Source organism: Watersipora subatra, chromosome 4 (assembly GCF_963576615.1).
Source record: "Watersipora subatra chromosome 4, tzWatSuba1.1, whole genome shotgun sequence".
NCBI lineage: Eukaryota > Metazoa > Bryozoa > Gymnolaemata > Cheilostomatida > Watersiporidae > Watersipora > Watersipora subatra.
In genome coordinates this window covers 23,029,787-23,052,462 of record NC_088711.1, presented here as the reverse complement: position 1 = coordinate 23,052,462, position 22,676 = coordinate 23,029,787, and the positions used below count along the sequence as shown (strand labels likewise).

At 36.4% G+C, this 22,676-nt stretch overlaps 1 protein-coding gene and 1 pseudogene across 1 annotated transcript; one reads left to right on the top strand and one right to left on the bottom strand.

Annotated features, from left to right (window-relative positions):
- The first annotated feature begins 2,790 nt into the window (after positions 1-2,790).
- Positions 2,791-22,394, top strand: LOC137394056 (E3 ubiquitin-protein ligase MIB1-like). The gene is made up of 15 exons (XM_068080774.1): positions 2,791-3,442; positions 3,576-3,703; positions 4,977-5,131; positions 5,231-5,406; positions 5,574-5,816; positions 5,984-6,156; positions 6,724-6,910; positions 7,212-7,409; positions 7,571-7,689; positions 13,753-13,862; positions 14,208-14,337; positions 16,479-16,657; positions 17,651-17,906; positions 21,237-21,428; positions 21,637-22,394. The coding sequence occupies exons 1-15, from the start codon at positions 2,791-2,793 to the stop codon at positions 21,850-21,852; spliced, it is 3,114 nt and encodes a 1,037-aa protein (XP_067936875.1). The 3' UTR covers positions 21,853-22,394.
- On the bottom strand, positions 12,329-13,435 carry LOC137392949 (uncharacterized; annotated as a pseudogene).
- Positions 22,395-22,676: the final 282 nt, after the last annotated feature.

Sequence of the window (22,676 nt, the reverse complement as noted above, 5' to 3'; positions counted from 1 at the left end):
AACTGGTAAACACTACTTTCACCTTAGGAACCAGCTAGTTGTTTTAGACGGAATAATCTACAAAAGGCTTCAAATACTAATCACGAAATCATAGACTTAAAAGTCTGCAGAAACTGCACACTAGCCATCAGGGTGCACCCGCTGCTCTCAGGAGAGCCAGGCCATGCGTATACCGGTTGTGCATGGCAACAGGCAGATTTTTTTAGAATGATTCTTTCCAAAATATTAGGACAAATACAATCATAAAAGCGTGCAAGAAAATGTTTACCAGCTACAGCATTACTAAGATTGTTTAATCTGATTATGGACCAAACTTCACAAACCTCAGTGACAGTTAAGGATTCGAAGATACATCGAGTTCAACAGAGAAACCAGCTCAAACGCAAAAAATGAAGTAACAGTAAAGGTATCCAAAGTATTTAAAAACGAGCAGAAGAACATTCCTGGCACTACTGGAATACAGGAACACATCCACTGCAGGCATGTCCACATCTCCAATCAAAATGATGATTGGTAGATTCACTAGTTCAACACTTCCTGCTAGCATCTCCCTAGATACCCAGAACAAGGAGGAAATACTCCAAAAAAGCACAAAAAAGTTACTAACACAACAACAAAAAACTGATACAATGGGGAGCCTCCAGAGTATTAAAGATGAGTGGTGTAACAAGAAGTTGGTGAAAGCAATGTTTGTGTCTGACAGATTATATGCACTGCTCAATGAAGACAGTGGCAAAATTTGCTGACGAAACCAAGTACACATCAGAAAAGCTTCAAAACTCCTCGATGAGCCTCTGAACATTAAACAACATGATGTCGAGCCCCCAGACCAGATGCGCAAAAATCACAGTTCCTGTTGTAGTTTATGAGACAACAGATGAAGCTACAACACCAAGGACTTTTCATCATACCAGTATCCCAACTACTGAGGCAACCACATCTGTAGCTGGTACCGCCAACACTCCAGGTCACAGATAAAAGCGCAACACCTGTATGCCAGTGAAGTACAATGACTATGACATGAGAAGATAGATCAGTGCAAACAATGGGACATACATGTAGTAGGCTTATGTCGAAAACTAGTCAACTTGCAACAGTTCAATTATTAATATACACATAATTGTTTCATTTTTAAAGAAGATGTTCAGGACTTGATTTATCCTTACAACACTAATTTTATTCAAATAATATGTGGGTTCACCTCAGGTTTCTTGCGAATTATTATTTTGGTGTATCCATAACTTCGTTCCATGGTTATCGTTTGATACCCTTATCATTTTGTGCTCATTCGTGCTTAAAAGCGTATTACTTGGGTTACGGTAAGTAATATACTGATGTCTGACTATTTCACTCTTTTGCAACTCAATTAATTTTAATATTTCATACATCGAACGTAAACAATCATACCTGCCAACTCTCACGCATCGGGCGTGAGACTCACGCAATCACCCCAAAGAAAAAATGAAAATGCGTGAGATTTTTGCCCCAATTTCCACAATTTTATATATACTATCATTGATACATCAATTGCCCCAAAACCAAATCTCACGCATTGCCCCACTCTTGGGTTGGCAGGCCTGTAAACAATATCATTTTGTATGCGAAACTGCGAGTAGATCTACTCTGCTAAGCTGATTGTAGTGTGCAAATTATGATTTTAAATGGCTGCTGAATGCAAGAAATATAAGAAGTTCTCAAACTAAGGCGTGTAAGTCACTAACATTGAAAAATGGGCGCCCTAGATTTCTGATGTGTAATGCAATAACCGGACAATTATTAGCAAAAAGAAGTGAAATAAACCAATAAAACGAACATATTAAAAAATAATAAAAGTCTATTGATATCAAAAAATAAGGTTTTGTCGATTGCTTTTTCAGAAAAATTATGATTTTTCTAATCTTGGTATTGTCCTCACCTCACAAAATAAAAGTGATGATTGATCACACTGGTTATTTGTAACAAAGTTTACGTTTCAACAGTCGGCACAAGGAACATTCGTCTTTGTCAAACATATATGATTAAATGAATGTAATGACGCAGCTAAAATTGATTACCATGAAAATATTAAGAAGATGTTCATGTTTACTAAACGATCAGCTAAAAAAAAATTGCGAAGTTAGTTTAAAAACATTGTGATGTGACGTTGTTCTTACTTTACAAAGTGTTAAACTACTGCTGATTTAAGTATGTACTAGATATTCGATTGTACACGAGTAAATAGGTATAAATAAATGCAACAGATTAACGCGAAGGCGTGTCTAGAAGGCGGTTAATGCGAACTATTGGACAGCACAGCACGAATCGTGTTTTGAAAAAGGCCACTAGCTGAATAGCTATTTTTTGTCCGCGCTTGCGTAAAATAACAGGATGTAGTTTGGAATTGCCTAAATAAAATCTCCAAGCTAATGAATATCCGGAGCCGTGCAGCACGAAACCCTAACAATATAATATTTTAAAAGTAAGTCTTTTACACAACAATGCATAAGCTTTTTGTTGCACAGTCGTTCTTATTATGCATAGACTTACAAGACACATCGTAATTTTCGACTTGTTATACCGTTAATATTTGTATACTCTTCCAATACATAGACTGCTAGTTGTTCTGTCAGCTAAAACTATTTTTAAATTTTGGCTGTGTTTTTGTTTACACTCAAAAACTGTCATTAAGTTCTTAACAGTCCTTTTTTGTAAATATGTTTTTAACTTTGCTGTATTCTTACGACGTGATAATTTGTAGGCATTGATTAATTTCTAGAGATTGCCTTACGTTTACATTTTTTTATTCCAGTTATGGCGGACAGCAACCTAAATTCTCAAAATAGAGTTGCGAGAGTTAACATTATTGAAGGTATCGGCAGCCGTGTTATCCGTGGACCAGATTGGAAATGGGGCAAACAAGATGGAGGCGAAGGTCACATTGGGACCATAAGGAATTTTGAGTCACCAGAAGAAGTTGTTGTAGTATGGGATAATGGCACTGCAGCAAATTATCGTTGCTCAGATCAGTATGATTTACGAATTGTTGATACATCATCAACTGGTCTCAAACATGATGGAACCCTGTGTGATACATGTCGAGCCCAGCCAATATTCGGAATTCGATGGAAATGTGCTGAGTGCTCAAACTATGACCTTTGCTCTACGTGCTATCACTCAGACAAACACAACTTAAGGCATAGGTTTTTTAGATTAAGTGCGCCAGGGCAGGAAAAAATTCTCCTAGATTCAAGAAGAAAAACAAAAAAGATATCCTTGCGTGGGATCTTTCCGGGTGCAAGAGTTGTACGAGGCGTCGACTGGCAATGGGATGATCAAGACGGTGGAAATGGTAGGCGTGGAAAAGTGACAGAGGTGCAAGACTGGAGTGCTGCAAGTCTTAAAAGTGCGGCTTATGTACTCTGGGATAATGGAGCCAAGAATCTCTATCGAATTGGATTTGATGGTAATTCAACTTCCTATATACATGTGGTTTGTTACCTTTACTGTTTTGGTAAATTTCAAAAAATGTATTGTTTATCAAGGTTATTTGTGTTGTTACGTTGTATATGTTATGTATATGTTATGTGGTATATTAGGTATGATGGATTTGAAAGTTGCCACCGATGCAAAAGGAGGTTATGTCTATAGAGATCATCTTCCATTGCTTGGGTTGAATAATCCTGAGTTGAAGGCAGGAAATATTGGCTATCAAGTTTCTGACCAGGTAGGCCTAGTCGTGCGTTCATTAACTTGAAGCCTGTCAAAGTAAATCCCTGAAAGATCCTCTTTTAATATTTTTAGCATTTTTTTGTTGATTTTGTATTTATCATAAAACCTTTCTTTGAACGCTATGATGCTCTATTCTTCAACCCTTCCTTTAGAGTGATGCCTTTTTAAAGGTAACTGTCAAATAAAGGGTGGCATTGTATTTTTCAAACACCTCATCAAAATATTGAGAAAATAATTTAACTCTTTCATGGGCGAATCGACCGTCGCCTATATTTTGCACTTTTCTTTGGGCAGAGCGACATTAACCCTTTTGGATGCAAGAAATTTACCAACTTGCTTCCAACTTGTCATAGATCTCTAAATAAATATGCATGGGAAGCTGATACTGGCAGCCAAAACTGGATTTTTATGTGCAATAGAACAGGAGTTACGAGCATGGATCCATTGTAAGCTGAGTTCAGATTAATAATACATAAATAATAAATAAATGAAATAAATCATATGCTATAAATCTGCAAATTTATAAGTTATATAATAACAATCTATCAAATGCTACCAATATGTAATCAAGAACAAGTGACATTTATAACAAGCTGTATTTATAATACATTTAGAAACAAAAGTTGACATTTTCAAAACAAAAATACTAGCATAGTTTGCTCGGCCAATTGCGTTTGGATTGCTGCTTTCCTTTAGAACCATTTCACATTTTTCTGGCTGTTGGATACTTTCCACAGTGTCTTCTGATCTCACTCCTCTTCTGTACATCTGAGCTAATTGATATTAGCATCCAACAATTTTTCGCAAAGTGATACTTGAAATATACACTTCTCGCGCAAATAAAAAGAAACCGCGCGTCATCTAAATAGTCTCAAAAAATGTAGTGGCACAGACTCGATCGTAAGTGGGAAAACTTTTTTTACATACATCCAAGTATCAAGACCACGTTAAACAAGAAACTACTATTAGCTTAATACAGTTAATAATTATTTCTATGGTGTTGCATTCAAAGGCTTAACGAAGAAATTGTAAAGATTTGGAGTTGGAAAATAGACTTCGATACGAGCTGAAATAATGAACGAATTAATTGTTATCGGTGTAATCGAGTCATTAGTACGGTTTTGTGTACACTTTTCTACTGATCACCTGCTATTATGGGGTCGTAAAAATCAAGAATGTCAAATAGAAGCAGTATGCAATTAAATGTGGCTTTCAAATACAGGTTTTATGGTAAATTGAGTTTCTGTGAATTGGGCTGTTTATTAAAGGTGTGCATAGACCTAGATCTGGAGATAGTGCAGTCCTTACAGCATGGTCATGGAGGCTGGGCAGATGGCATGTATGAGTGCATGAGTACAAATGGCTCGGTGGTTGGAATAGATGAAGATCATGATATTGTAGTCTCTTATCCAAGTGGTAACAGGTAAGTCACTTATGCATTGTTATTAGATTATAGTCCATTTTGTGAAGCGGGTCTTGTGTAAGTCACAGAAGGTAAATTTTCTGTTCTTTGTAATGCTAGGTGGACGTTTAACCCAGGAGTATTAACTAAGGTGCATGGTGCCAACTCTACCCACCATAGTATCAGTGGCGCTTCTTCAGGCTCATCGTATGGGGCGGATAACTCCACTAGTTTTGCGGTTGGTGACCTTGTACAGATTCTCAATGATGTTGAGAGAGTGAAAGTGTTGCAAAGAGGTAAGTTTTTTCTAAACTTCTTGACTATCACAGCTCTAGCAGTAGATTGTAGTGTATGGTTAACGCTTGTGGCAGACAGACTCGCTGTCATATTTTAAGTAACAGTAAGGGAACAAAACAGTTTTCATCTACAACTCTTGGTTTTCTATTAATGTATCTGCGCGTAGGGCATGGAGAATGGGCTGAAGCTATGTCACCCACTCTTGGCAAAGTCGGATGCATCAAGCAGATCTACCATGATAATGACTTGAAAATAGATGTTTGCGGTACCTCATGGACATATAATCCTCAGGCTGTTCTCAAAATGCCTTCAGTTAATGAAGGAGCCTTCTCAGCTGCCTCCACCGCCCCCAGTGATGGAGAAAAGCTGAATGCACTACTAAAGAAGCTTTTTGAGACCAACGTATCAGGTGAAGATATTTTATTTTTTATTTGCTTCATGTTAGAAGGTAGATCTGTTAGCATAAATATATACACGTAATGGTGCCATGGCCCACCATTTCGTGTGCCTACTATCAGTGTATATCACCATGCAGACATAGGCCTGCTCGCTATGTTTACCCCTGACATGCCATAGGTATTGGTGTTGTCAATGCGGCAGGGGATATCAATGAGGAACTTGTGAAAGCAGCAGCTAATGGAGACATCAGTAAAGTAGAGGAGCTTATACAAACTCAAGACGCTGACCCGAATGGAGTTTTTGTCGGACATACTGCATTGCAGGCGGCAGCCCAGAACGGTCATGCAGATGTAAGTTACACTTGTGGTCTTCATTACCAAGAACTGGCGTAACACATTGCGAGACTGCATCTTTAACCCTTTAGCTACCAGGCGCGTCTGGTTTGGAATATCCCAGCGTACCACGCCTATTGTTTGCACTAATTCATTTCTTTACTAAGAGCTGCCGGGACACATTTCATCTTCTAGCCCTCGATCACCTATCAGAAGTAAAAACTATTCTGCTGTCAAATATGTTATTGTTGTGGAATGCATCTCAGAATTACAAAAAGCCTGTATTTTTGAGGTACAATGTTAGGTAACAAAAGAAATGTACAAGTCAGAAGAAAGTTGTGTTAGATATTATATTTGATCTATTTTGTTAAGTTATTAACATATATTATTACATACATTATTAACTATATTAAGTTTTTCCGGATTTTTCAGTAACAATAATTTCAGAATAAGTTTTATCGAAATTCATTTATATTAAGCTTTGTTGAGTCGTAGATTGCACGATGATGTTAAAAAGGTTTGCCAAAAAAAGGTCAACCAAATTGAGCTTGCAATTGCTGAAGTAGAGTGATGATGGCGCTGCAGGTGGTGAGGGTGCTGGTGCGCAATGGCTGCGACCTGGAGATAGAGGATAAAGATGGTGATAGGGCGATACACCACGCAGCCTTTGGTGATGAGTCAAGCGTGATAGAGCAGTTGCATGCCGGCGGAGCTGATCTAAATGCTCGCAATAAAAGGCGACAAACTCCTTTACATATTGGTGTGAACAAGGGTGAGTTTTGGTGCGGGTGTAATACCATCGGCTATAAGCTTATCGTAGTTACTAGTTGTCTAATAATTTTTTAAGTGTTGCTAGTATTGATACACATTAATTTGATTTCAAGAGCACAACTTTATCAACTTTGTCCAGCAATGTTGTTGCCATAAAACATTTATTATACTCGCCTGACAATACTGCTACGCTCTGTCATGTGTTTGTTGTTTTGATGCGGACTATGGCTTTTCATGGTAGAGATGCCTGCTTTGCCAACACTGTATTCATAATCACGGGAAATTCTGTGTTTGTTCAACAGGTCATATCACAGTTGTAAAAACTCTTCTCGAATTGGGCTGCCATGCCAGCCTGCAGGATGGTGAGGGTGACACACCCCTGCATGATACAATCAGTAAGAAGAGGGATGACATGCTGTCTCTCCTGTTAGATTACAATGCTGATGTTACCATCTCGAACAATAATGGCTTCAATGCCATACATCATGCTGCACTTCGAGGTAGGTGTATTATTTTTATGCGAGCAAACGTTGGAGCCTGACAGGCAGCACAAGCTGTGCGCTGCATGTGTAACCATCACACTATTTCATGACTCACTGGGTGCAACATTGGAGTATCCTGTGATTTGTTTGTGTCGCATTTGTTTGCCTCACTGATACAGGAAACCCATCGGCTATGAAGATCATATTGAATAAAAGTTCAAAGAATTGGGTGGTAGATGAGAAGAAAGATGATGGCTACACTGCCCTCCACCTCGCTTCCCTCAACAACCACGTGGAGGTAGGCCACACGTTGCGAAAGAAAATGGTTGAGCGCGTGAATATTCATTTGCATGATAGTTGCTCTCTGTTACCTTTTTAACTTTAGCTAGCCGAGGATAAATCAGAAGTTTTGCTACGCATCACAGGGATTTTAGTCCTTATTACTCTAAGAGCACAGTGTCAAGGTCAATAGCAAACAAATTAATGTCAGTCAGCCACTTAAAATCTACCTTGAAGCGTCTTAACATATATAAAATTATCTTTAGTAGAATTACCTTGTAAATTAGATGCGATGACCACACACTAATTATTATATCGGTCGTAAAATGTGATTTTGTAATAAGTTTTAAGGCCCAAACACGCTAGGCGATTTTATTGTGAGTGTCATAAGAAGGGCGGAGATATTACTGGCGTGTGAATAAACACACTTGAGCGATTCACTTACAAACGATATAATGGGCATGTTCACAAACTGCCAATAAATATCTGTATCATTAGTTTCTTCGGAGTTGTTAATAAGTTTAGGTAAGTCAATATGGCGCCGTCTCGGCAACAACTTAAACAACTTCCGCTTTTGTTATTAAACCTATCTCACTTTTACGGATTGTACACTGCTTACACTACAAGAAAAAATGATTATTGTATTTGTAACTGTAATATTTTACGATTTATATATATATTTATTTTGTAGGAGTTTTTATATTTAAAATATTAAATATTTACTATTCTTAAGATGGTCAACCTGTGCAACGATTGACTCCAAATGTTGGTTTTTAACTCAGATTTTTATTATGGCTTTTATTATTATCAACTCAGTTATGGTGTACAGAACTGGGAGAGCTTTTATTAAATTTATGAACAATTCCGTGTTCGTTCTGAAAATGTTTTAATCGTAACAAAATAGGTACAGAATTGTCGCTGCTGTACATTAGTGAACATCGATAAGAAATAATTACCCGCCATAAAGTTGCATTCTGGTAAAAACAAACCAATTGAAATGCATCTCGCTAGCGATAAAGTGTGCAGAGAAAGTCTAGCGTTAGCGCTCTGCATGAGCTCGCTGAGCTAGTTCTAGCGCAGATTAGCGCCACGCAGCGCGATATCGCTCTAAATATCGCCTAGTGTGTTTTCACCTTTACGCATTTATTATCATATCATTACACGCAGCATTTATTATCATATCATTACACGCAGCATTTATTTTAGTTAGCTGAATAGATCGGCTACATGACAGTACTTTGCGCTTCTTATAGACCTGCACTACCCTGCTTGCACACGAGCATGACAGATGATTATAAATATTTTAACTTGGAAGTTAGTTCTGATTTAAATAAAGGAATTATTGCAACAAGGGTATTGGCTTAGCAGGTGTCACATCTTTTTTAAACTCCTTCTAGTAAAATTGAACTTTCTCTAATGACTTTAACATAAATAAAACTCAATGAAATTTTCAGACGGTCATTCTATGGAAAAATATATCATGCAAACAGTTTTTCGTTCTTAATAAACCGAGGAACGATGAGCTCATTTACAATCATATTAAAAGAAAACTGATGTTTCAAACATGAAACTCATTTGTTTACATACTTTGGTTGTTTCAAGAAGACCATATTTAGGAAGTCTTATAAAATGGATGATGTTAGAATAGCTTTTCAGCTAAAAAAGCTGGAAGAGTGATGAAGTTCATAATACGCAATAGCATAGCTAGTCGCGGCTTTGGGCTTATCGTCATCGTATAATCAACGTCAATTTTTATGGGTAATTAGGTTTTATTCACTTGTTAAAAGAAGTAACTTAAGTTTTTTTCTTGAAACTTGCCACCATCTCTAGGCCTTTAATAGTATTAGAGAGTTGGTTCCAAAAAATAGCCTGTTGGTAATCCATCCCGTGATGGCCTGCACAGGAAGAAGATTGTGGGAGATTTAGACAGAAATTTGAGAATCGAGTTTGATATATTGTGCGAGGGATGTAATTACAATCAAATTCTTGATAGGCTAAAAGTATAATGTGATATGAATATAGTGAACTGATAGGTAGTATGGATGATGATTCGAAAAGAGGTTTGATGTGGGTGAGGCAGGTTTTTGTGTGAATGGTCCTTATCATGCGCTTTTGAAGTGTTATTAAATTTGTAAGATGGGTGGGAGGCGTATTGCCCCATGCCTCAATGCAATATGAAAGTTTTGAATTAACCATGGAATTGTATAATAAAAGCAGAGGTTTGTGGGGTAAATATTCTGATGTGCGCTAGAGTAAGCCTAATAAGGGTCTCAGTTGTTTTAGTAAATATTTGATGTGATTTTTCCAAGTGAGATTAGAATCAATGAAAATACCTAAGAATTTTATTGTGATCTGTCTGACAAATTGGTTTGTTGACAATGAAAAAGGGATGAGTGTTAGCTAGATGAAATTTATTTTAGGGGTTTTTTAGTAACATGAAATTATCAACATTTAAGGTGAGTTTGTTAGAAGTGCACCAGTTTTGAATAGCAAGAAGTTCATTATTGGGGGTCCTCCCATGTTTTGTGACGATTCTGACGACCCGACGACAGGGATATTTAAAAAGTGACAGACGAGACGACCATTTACCAATGTAGGTGACGAGGATTGCGTAAATAGGATTACTAAAGGTACGGCTGCACGTAACGAATTTTTCGTTGGTTCGGAGTTCTGGCCGAAATCACGAAAAACGCAGCATTAATCGGTCAAAATTCACAGAATTATTTGAGCTGTGCTTGCCCACCGAGTTCGTCGACGAAACGCTTTTAACAGATTAAACAAATTATTAGCGAGCACGATTCTAGCAGCTTTAGCAATTAGTATAGTCCAAGACATGTACCGTGACACACAATAAAAATACGGAAGCATTTCAACATAGAACACACGATGTAACTGTCTAAGTCGCGCTATTATTAGTTAACAAACACGACATAAGCAAATTTTAAGATATACGTAGTCCGAAAACATATGCGACACACAAGAAAATTATCACAGAAAGTTATGATAGTAAATACGATGCAACTGACTTGTTTGCGCTAGAGATGTCGACATTCTCTACCACAAAACTTTTGCTGCTAGAAAGGAAATATAATTAAAAAATAAACAAATTGTAGCTATAGCGTCCAAACAATAAATACATTCAATAACGCAATTTAAGCAATTGCATCGTGTATACTATGTTGATTTGCACTTATACTTTTACTATTGTGTGTCATTATACGTCTCTTTGACTATACTAATTCCAAAAGCTGCTGAGATCGTGCTCGTTAGCACGATTCTAGCAGCGCAGAATAATTCTGTGTGTTTCAATCATTTCGTGATTTTGGTTAGAACCAACGGAAATTTTGTTACGTGTTGCCGTAGCGTTACTAACTTATTATTTGTTCATAAATCACCACGGTCAACCGAAACTTCACTAGTTTTGGTTTGGAGCAGCTGGCCCAGCATTTATAGACTGCCAAATAATTAAAGCAATGAAATGTCACGACATTGACAGCAAATCCGTTTCCAAGTCTGTGACTGACATTGATTATTAAAGGCAATCTCGGTCTATTTTCCGTACAAGAAATATAGCTCTAAAAACCTAAGACGGCTGTCACTCTTCGCGAAGTAATCAGCAACGCTCCCAAACATCACTAATATGTTTGTGAAGGTCGCTGGTTGAGCCATGCTTTTGGTTAGCAGAAGTTCAAACCTAGCGAGTTTCAGATTTTTTAACGCAACCCAGTGCCACCAGTATAGATATTTGTATTAAAATAACGAATGCGAAGAAAGAGGTTGTTTTGGTTACCAATTTGAAAAAGGTGACAGTGATTTTAAAAGTGACGACAGTGATTTTAAAAGTGACGACAGTGATTTTAAAAGTGACTATTCTGACGACAGCTTTGTGTGGTAGGACACCCATTATTTAAACAATCTATGTGATCGTTGATGTTAGAGGATTCGAAAAAGAGATTAGTGTCATCTGCATAGAGCAAAGGTGTGAAAAGGTTGGTGACATGTGTTAAATCATTTATGTAAATTAAAAAATGAGTTGGACCAAGGATGGAACCTTGAGGTACACCACATGTTAAATCTAGTACGGAAGATAAAGTGTTACCAATAATATTGTGTTGTTTACGTTTGGTTGGATAGCTTTTGATCCAGTTAATTTTGGTGATGTCAAAATTAAGATTGTGGAGTTTTGAGTACAATATGTTATAATCTATGTGGTCAAAGGCTTTACTAAAATCTAGAAAGATGCCAAGAACACATTTACCATCGTTTAAGGATTTTAAAACATTTTTAGTCAATTTAATTAGTGCATCCTTGGTGCTGCGCTTTCTCCTAAAACCATATTGCCCATCGTTAAGCAGTAAATTATTCCAGTAAATAAACAGTATTCCATAATCTGTTTATTTACAGCTTTTTCAATTATCTTAGCACTGGTAGCAAACTAATGGGTCTGTAATTAAAGCAAATTTTATTTGAGCCTTTTTTAAACAAGGGTTTTACTTTAGCTATTTTCATTTTACTTGGTATTTGAGAAGTTGTTAAGCTGGAGTTCAAAATGTCATTTATTACAGGAGCAATAGCTTCTGCCGCATCATTAACTAATTTTGATGGAATGTTGTCAAATCCGGTTGCTTTGGCTGGGTTAACCTTTTTTAGAAGCTTGGTTACATCATTGACGCCGACTTGCGATAATTTGAAAGTTGATATCTTTTAGTTGATATCCTTTGTGTTAGCTCTACTGAATTATGATTAAACTTTTTCAAATTTTGTGCCAGGGATGGACCAATAGAAGTAAAATAGCTGTTAAAGGTGTTGGTTATATCAATCTCTGTAGTCAGTCCTTATTCATTGTGTATTATAGATTTTGGGGCTGATGATGATAAATTAGTTTTGCCAATCCCATTATTTAAGATTTGCCAGAGGTGTTTAGGCCCTGAAGCACCTTTTATTAGGGATTCAAAGTAGGTTGATTTGGCATTGCGGAGCTTCATGGTTATTTGATTCCTTAGTTTTTTATATCGAATTTTCAACTTTGAGTTAAGTGGAGAGTTGAGTGTTTGAGAGTAGAGGTAGTCTCGCTTTAAAATAGACTTATATATACGAGCTGAAATCCAAGGTTTTCGGTTGGTTGCGTGATTGGGTGATGAAGGGGTATTGATAAAATGCTTGTTGCAAGTTGTTTCAAAGATGTCTAAGAAAGTGTTATACTTTGTTTCAGTAGAGTTTGTTTCATATATTGAGTGCCAGTTGGTGTTAAAAGGATCAGAAGTAAAAGCTTGTTTGTCATAGGTTTTGAAAGAGCGACGACACAAATGACTGTCTGAGAAATGTGGTCTGAAGTTGGTGGGGGTGCAGAGCAATAAAAGTTGGCAAATGGTCGCTTATGTCAGTATGAATGGCACTACTCTGTATGGAAAAATTGTCAAAGTTTATGATAATGTGGTCAAGACAGGCTTTTATGCTAGTAGGAATAGTGACAGTATGGAGATAGTTGGAATGCGCTAAAATGTTATTATACAATCTACTCACCTGAGTAGATTTTATAATTTCAATAATGATATCTCCTAGTACGATCTGTTTTTAGTTTTTAAGTTACACCGAGTATTTATATTACTACCTCTGCTATTAAGTCTAAGCATGGCCAGGTCTATACTTCTGTTCACATGCCTCAGACGTAAAGTAAAATTATATTTTTTTATTGGCCATGACTTTATAAATTGTTTTTTATACATTATTCATAATTCACATATAATTACATGTAGTTCTTGCATAGTTTAATGTAATGCTTATATTTTACTTAAATTATTCATCGTTATAGATCTTGAGTTATGGACCAAATCAAATGACATCCCGTGTATTCTTATGTAAACATTTCAGCATTAGAGGCAATTTTTGAAATGAATTCATTTCCTATGTCGATGTTTGACTATATCTTACCTTGATTTTTTGAGTATTTTAGATTTGTAGTTATTTTTAAAGCATTATGTACAAATCAGAAGTTGAAAAGTTAATTTTATAGCTTATCACATACTAGCGTAGGAAGAGAGTTAAGAGAGATATGATTAATATTCAGCTACATCTTTAATAGGTTGCGGATTTATTGGTTAAGGTCGGGAGTGCGAATGTAAATGTACAGAACATAAATCTGCAGACTCCACTGCACCTTGCTGTAGAGCGCCAGCACACACAGATAGTCAGGTAATAGTATATATTCATGGAAATTCTTTTTTCTCTTCATGTCGCAATCTCCTTTTTCTGTTTTTTAAGGGTAGTTCTCTCTAGTTTACATTTTCTCATTAACCTGTTGCCTATATTTTGGGTTTTGCTGCAGAGTATTTAGAGCTGGTGTCGTTAATATTACCGTAGAGTTTATGTTCTCTCAGATGTGTATGACTAATCTTACTATTGGTGTCATGTTCTCCCGGATTGCATGTAAATTGATGTTAGACATAATTGCATTTATATAGTAGCTTTAAGGCTGCTGCCCTTCTCCAAATTTTTTTTCTATTTGTTTGGTTTATCTTATCAGTGATTCTATTGAAGACTACTGGTGAAGAAGAAAGCGAGCCTAAACATAGTAGACAAGGATGGTGACACGCCACTGCATGAAGCATTGCGAAACCACACACTTTCTCAGCTTCGTCAACTCCAGGACCTGCAAGATATCGGACGGGTAGGTTTGCCACCGCCCTTCTACACCATCTTTTCAAAGTGGCGTTAAAGATGTGGTTGCATCAAATTTGAGTTGATTTTAAAAGAAAGTATTTTTCTTTGTCTATCAGTTGATATGTTGTGTGTTGTATTAGGCGATCTCATTGTCAAAATATTTGAAGATTAAAATCAAAAAATATTGATCGCCGCTCAGGCCAAAAAAACTTGCCGACTTGCCCAAAATGATGTAACACGTGATACAACCTGTCTCTATCTCTTGTATTCGCATCGGCTATTGCGGTAAAAGTCTAGTCCTACGTGGCTCTATTGGCATATATTTTATCTTGTATTTGCTCATGTTGGCTAGAATAAAATTTTAAATCTAGCTGCAGATACATTATTATCAATGTCTCAAACGCCTCAAACAAGGGAAATTAAAATCTTGTCATATTAGCTTCCTCTAAATGCTGTGTAAGCATCTTTGTACCGACTACCATTTCTACCAGTCTACGGTAATTATGTCAAGCAAACTGTAGAATAAGGTCTTTGCATCGACACAGTTCTGTCGCTACCCACACCGAAAACTAGTTTCTTACTAAGTAAAATAAGCAAGCTGCGTCTATGAAAAGAATATGTGGCGAAACCAACTACATCCCTAAAAGTCATGTACATTGTATAGTCAACTTTCAATGTTGTTGAGTCATTATTGGTATCAATTTGTAGAAAAAAATTCACTGGTGACATTTGATTAGTTGATTCAAGTACTAAACAAATGGTCGAGCTATGCAAAAGTACCTGTCCATACAGCTCTGATTACACTTCATAAATCCATCTATCAGACAAAATTTCAGCACAGGTGTCAACGGGGCTATGATGTATTTAATGTTTTGGAAATCATGTTTTGCATTATCTTCAACAATATTATTTTATTATATAATTTTTACAAGCCAAAAAATTTTCATCTTGGCATAAAGCTTTTATTAAAAATATCCATCCAAGTCGTGGCCACTCACATAGTTCCATGATTGGCTAATAAAGTGATCTTATATTTATCACTTGTGGACTCTTTTCAGATGTATCACCAGTTACGTCACGAATTAAGCACCCGCTGGAATCTGAGCTTTTTAAAAGATGGCCTCATTCAAATGCATATATCTCTGGACAGGATTGGTCTGCAAAGGCAAAAATGACATCAAATTATAGCTGATGTTTTAGCCTTCTATTGGTTGTAATTTCATTAAATCGACCTTTTTGATGCAACCACATCTTTAGATTCTGAACTTGGCTGCACCGAACTTTTGCAGTGCGGATGTCAACTTTAAACCATAACTGTCACGAACAACTTTTATCGTATTTACTAGGTAAATCAGACACGCTGATTCCGATTTTGTACTCAAAATAAAGATTAGTCCACTAACCTTCAAAGTCATTTAGGCTTTTTTAAAGCGTTTCAATATCCGTTTCGAAAACAACACAATCGGCATTGCAAGCTCCGCCCATAAATATGTGACGAAACCTAGCTTTTTCAGAAACGGAAGTTAGGAATGTTTAGTCCGATTTAGAATAATAGAGATTGGTGTCTTAAAACCCATTATTATCTAAATCCAGCCTGTAAAATAGTTTCAGTTTTTTTATGAAAGAGATATAAACTATTTAAAATTGCTCACAGCTTGTTACATGACGTTTAAATGGGCTGGACGCCGAGAAAAATTAGCTCAAAAAGCGCGGTTTTATCACGAGCTAGCGTTGTTATCGCGCTTTTTAAATATGCAATGCTAAATAGCTCATCTACCTTTCAGAAAAGACTGATATTATTTTTAAGGCTGAATTTAGATATTAATGGATTTTAAAACGCCCATCTCTATTATTCTAAATCGGTCTAAACATCCCTACGTAACTTCTGTTCCTAAAAAGCTAGGTTACGTCAAGTATTTATGGGCGGAGCTTGTTATGACGATCGTGTTGTTTTCGAGACCGATATTAAAACGCTATAAAAAATCCTTCATTACTCTGAAAGTTAGTGGCCTAATCTTTATTTTGATTACAAAATCGGAATCAGCGTGTCTGATTTACCTAGTAAATACGATAAAAGTTATTCGTGGCAGTTATGGTTTAATCAACAACATTTAATCTTATATAATTGAAAAGCCTTATTGTTTGCAGCTCGGGCTGAGTTTACAAGGATCTGAAAAGAAGTCATCAAGCGCTTCTATAGCCTGCTTTCTGGCTGCCAATGGGGCAGATCTAAATCTCAAAAACAAGAAAGGGCAAACGCCTCTTGACCTTTGTCCCGACCCTAACCTCTGCAAAGCTCTTGCAAAAAGTTTTTCAGACAAGAAGAGGTATGTTTATCTGCTTCTTTGGGAGTGCATATATATTCGCTGGCAATGCAATGCCTGTTATATAAATTATAATGTTGTTATGCTGATAGCGTGTATACTTGCATACCTATAATGTGAGCTGTTACATTACCCCTTCTAGTTTACCCTTATGAACCCTTTATGATGTCTTAACTTTTTCGCTGCCTACCATGTACGAAATTAGCTATCGGCCTAGTGCCAGCCATTTTACCAAAAATTGCCGATATTGCTTCATGATATATATAGCTACAATATTTTTTCAATTTCAAACTCTATCTAGAACATTTTTGTAACATATTTTATTTTGCTAACATATTGCTATGCAAAAAATTCAATGTATCTATACTTTGTGCGATGATAAAGCTATGTGAAGCGATCGCTACAAAGCTAAGACGATCCTCCACATTGTTCCTTACTCTTAGAAAACTTACTTTCACCACTATCAGTCACTGCTGCTACTTCAATTATTTGTATAACCATGAAAATCTAAATCTGAATTGACTATAACGTCATCAACATAAGTAATTACCTGTTTTCTGACTCGCGCGCGGTAGTTAATGAACTCACACAAAAATTGGTCGTTTTTAAGTTAGTAGTTCTCAAACAAAAGTTTAAAATTGCTTCGTTATTTTAGGCTAATTTTATAAAGATATTTTCGGACAACGTTGTCAATATCTTGAAAGTCCTAAAGACCATGGGTTATGTTGTCGACGAATAATAAAATGAAGTTACTACGCAATTGTTGGGAAAGTCGCAATTATGCGTCTGTGGCACTCAACCCCAGAAAACGCATAAAAATTCGTCCTTGGCAGCAAAAGGGTTAACGCATGCCACCTTAGTCTGAAGTTTTTGAAGTCAGGTCAATTTGCTTTTTCATCTACTATTTGATTGGCACTGCAACCTTAATGATAATTATCTCTCCATTATATACGTATGTATGTGTAAGTTAGAACTTCGAACTCCATCCTATTACAGTCCTGCCATGACCGTCTCCAACACCCTCGCCAACTTCTCCTCTACCTCATCAGATAGCGAGTCCCTCGACGAGTGCATGGTCTGCTCAGATGCTAAGAGAGATATACTCTTCTCTCCATGCGGTCACGTGACAACTTGTAGTCAGTGCTCGTCACGTGTGAAACGCTGCCTCCTATGCAAGCAGACTGTCGAGTCACGCACTCCTATAGAAGAGTGTATCGTCTGCTCAGAGAAGTCTGCCAACTGCCTCTTCAAGGTAGGTGACAGTCTGGCTCAGCATTTTTATACTATTCCTCTTCTTTCATCATTTTGAACTTTTATGACTATTATTTTCTTCACAATTATGACTCACCTATGCTTAGCGTTAACTCCTTTGTAGTGGGAGAGGCAAGACTTTTGCCCTATAGAGAAGCAGCATTGTCGTAACCTTTTAATTTACGAAGTTTAATTGAAGCGTATGGGTGGTTACAGTGGTTTCATAAAATAGTTTTTGCTTATTAGACATTTTACTATATAAAACTGTTAGGACAACATTTCCCGGGAGGTGTGAGCTTTGCCTTTGGGAAAAGTTTTTTTATAGTTTACATGCTACATTTAGCATCTCTTAAAGGTTGACTTGCAACAAAATTTACATTACAGTTATTTGGTATTAAAAGATTCACCATGTCTTATTCTGCTGTGTTGTTGGTGCAAAATATGTGGAAATGTGATTACAAGCTCTTAAAAGCTCAAAAACGAACAGTTAATCCCCGCCATCATGAAACCGCCGTAGATTGAAATCAGTTTATTTCTCTGACGTAGTCATTACATTTGATTATTGTTTTGTCACGTGATGTTCTCACGTAAATTGAAAGGCCAATAACAGACTCAATATAAAACTTCTCGTACCACTAGTTTATGACAAACACTTCGGGTTTTACCGAAGAGCCCTTTCCAAATATAGATGTTCGCTACTTTACAGTTTTGTTTCGGCTTGGTCTAATAATCTAGTCGTAATGTGATCATGTGACCCATACTTCCTGCCAAACAGTCGCGAACAATTTCTGCGACATTTTTCGACCATCCCAGTGATCAACAGGCTCGTCATGTTAATCAGAGGATGATATGCACTCCTTCGAGCTAAAGTTAAAAAATTAAATGAATTTTTACAATGGGTTCTGAGATATCAGTGCTCAAAATGACAGCATTACAATGATGATGAAATAGACGCGTAAGAACAATAGACATGGTTTTATTGAGCGCGTGAAGTATATTTGTGAAAATATTTCGACGAATGAGGTTGCGTGAAAGTGTAAACAGAAGCCATCTTGTAACAACTACATCCCATTTGAGCCGTTTTGGAAAGAGATTCTAATCTATGGCGGTCTCGTGATGGCGGCGATTAACTGTTCGTTTTTGAGCGCTTAAGAGCTTGTAATCAAATTTTCACATACTTTGCACTTACCACACAGCAGAGTAAGACAATGTGAATCTTTTGATACCAGTAACTGTAATGTAAATTTTGTTGCAAATCAACTTTTAACAAAAGAACTACAATGCTTTCTAAGTGTAGGCATGCCACAAAGTTTTTATTAAGCTATTGTGTCACTTAACAACATTTCCTAATTATATAGCTTCAACATCATGATCTTACAAGCTACATCTGTAACTCTTAATAACTCGATTTAGATTGTGCTTGACAAAAATTTTCACAAGTTACATCTGTAGTTCCTAGTAATCCCTTTGAATCATTTTAACCATCTGATTATGTATCATGTAGGTATCATAGAGTATATTCTATTAGGAAAATTTTATCCGATGAGTGCAGTCGTTTTAACTGTACGAAACTAAATAGTAGTAAAATGTTGCCAACTTTTTAGTTCTACGGTTTAATACATTTTACATAGGCTCTGCCTAGCATTGAGCACTTTTCAGTAGAGAATGCACACAACAATTTCACTATATACATACATGGATATATATATATATATATATATATATATATATATATATATATATATATATATATATATATATATATATATATATATATATATATATAGATATACAGTCATACTTCAACTTACGAGCTTAATGTGTTCTGGGACTGAGCTCGTATGTCAATTTACTCGCATGTTGGTGCAATTTATTTATATATAGAACAATTAAATATATATTGATTGGTTTCCATACTCTGAAAAACACAAACAAAAACACTTGAAACAAAATATTATAACAGAGGAAACATGTGGGTAATTGTCAGGGTTGCTCGGTTTAAACCGAGCGGTTTAAACCCGCTTTAAACCAGCCGAAAAAACCGGTTCTTTTCATTATTTTTTTGTGAAAACATAATATTTTAAGCTCCTAGTGGTTCCTGTGTGGTAGAAATGCAATTCTATGTAATCATCAGCTGTGGAAGTTCATTTAGAACTTAGTAGTAAAGTGATGGCAGAGCTCAAGTTGAAACTACATGAAATCCTAGCACAACAATGAATTAGTGAGTTTCATTTTCAATTGCTTTTATCAAGTGATATAATGATCTCTTTACTGATGAAATATAAAAACCATGTGAAATATACTAATCCAATCATCGTCTCTAATAATGAATGAATACTTTCTCAAGTCTAGCCAGTGAGAAAGGATTACTTATAATTAGAAATTATGCCGTCTGACCGAATGGTGAGAGAATGTAGAGGCCATTCCTATTCGAGATAATACAATTGTCCGCGTGAAAAGTATTGACCTTCACCGCGATTTAGCAATTGCACCTTACGAAAAGCCAGAAATAGAAGTTTACGAAAACGCAAAAAAGCATCGTGTTTCATAGAGTTAATAGAATTTAATTGCCAAATTTTAATTTCGAGAGAATCTAATGTTGATATCATTTTGTCGAAAACAAATTGGCCGTAATACAATGAGGACGAAAAAGCATCGCGTTTCATAGAGCTAAAAGAGTTCATAGAGTTTAAACTAATACGTCATTTTGGTGTGAAAACGGAAAAGGGTGTATACGTTATGTAGTAAAAGTGAGCCATTGTAAGAGCTTCCGTGGTTATAACGCTGGATTATCAGAGTGCATTCGCAATCTTTGTGAGTTCAAGTCCAGCACAATGTGGAATTTTAATCCCAAAATTTGAATAGCTGTAGCTGGACGCACCGAAAACAGATGTCATACTTTGAGAAATATACATATAGATAGATACATGTATATATTTGTCTTTTATACACGTTTTATATATACATGTTTATACATTTTCACCCCTTTTGGTGAATTAATAATTATATATATGTATTTATTATTCAATTTATTCAATTAGAGTTATTCAATTATTATTTAATTTTCATAATTCATAGTGATAAAGGTGTTTCTAATGTGGAACATGTTAATACGATTTCAGTCATTTCTATTGAGATTAAACTCCATTGACATACACGGCTCACATTTTGTATCGTATGGGAATCGCAGGTTGCACTGTCATGTCATCAGGCTATGAACTTTATCGCTCTATTTGCACATAATCGCTTCCATACTTCTACTCACATATCATAACATGCAGAACTTCAAAGGCAGTCCTTTCATCGTTACACATTCATTGGTACATTTTAGCCATGCGGTCACATGTGTGCTTGCGAAGGCTGCGCTGGTTTGATGAAGAAATGTGTACAATGTCGAGAGGCTATCACAGAGACTGTACCTTTCACCATTTGTTGCGGAGGCTCTCCACAGACCCCCGCACAGATCAACAATGCTACCTCTGAGTCTAGAGTTATGAATAACGGACTGAAGGATACTAACAAGGTAAGGTAACTCTATGGAAATGAAAGTTTAATATTGTGTGTGAGTGAGAAACAGATGTTTTACCCACTCAGAGAAGGCCAGACCATTAGGTACTCTCTTATGCAATATTTCTTTAAGTATACTCTGCCTATCAATGCACGCTTGCTGTTTCTTTGGGTAAGTTGTAATTCTCATTGAGTGTAACATGTCGTGTGCCTTCTGCATGTAGATGACCAACAATGAGGTGGCAGTCACTCATGACATAGTCAAACTCACGCAGCAGCTCAATGACATTAAGGAGCACACGAGTTGTCCAGTGTGCATGGATCGCCTCAAGAACATGGTATTTCTGTGTGGCCATGCTACTTGCCAGCTGTGCGGAGACAGAATGACTGAGTGCCCGATCTGTAGAAAGAGTGTGGAAAAGCGAGTTTTACTCTACTAGATATACAGATATGCTAGGGTGCTGTGGAAAATGAGCCATGCTCTGAGTAGCAGTTAGGTGCTCATCATCTTCCAAGACTTATTATCGGTTTGATTTGTCTCATTACAACCGATTCCTTGAACGGCCAGTGAATAGCCATCAAGTCATGTTGCCCAGCATAGCATACGTGGTACATATACTCTTTTTACAGATTATATTCATTCTTTTGCCAGTTGCATTCGCCAGCTTAGTTGCTCTGTTCAAATCGAAGTCGCTAATACTATATCAACTATTTTCTTTTACATGTAAAATGTTTTATCTGCGTGGTTTTCACGCCGCTCTTGTTACGATAAGTAGGATAAGGTAATGCTTTAGATTTCTTTTGTATCCCTAGTTCCATGAGTCCAAAGATTATGCTTATGTCATTTTGTATAAGCTCATTATTTTGCTTGCTGATATTAATATATAAGCCAAATATATGCATCTTCAAAAGTTAGTTGATTATTGGCGTGCAGTCTGTATTTCTCTATTTATTTTTATGTTGTTTAAATATAATTATTTGTCCATCCAAAGTCATAAAGTTATTGATTAATTGGAAAAATTAATGTGCTCTATTTTCTCCAATTAACTAGAGAAATTTAGTGTTAGACATAATTATAGAACACAGATGTGTTTCTAAGGTTCTTCTTCCACCAGCGGTGTTGATAGAAATATCTGACGAGAAAATATCCCTGACAAGAAATATCTAAACTTTCATTATGGCGAAGACTGTTTATAACTTTGTAACTTTTTATGGAGTTCTTTTTGGGTATTGTAGCATTGTTGCACATTCATCTCTTTATTTG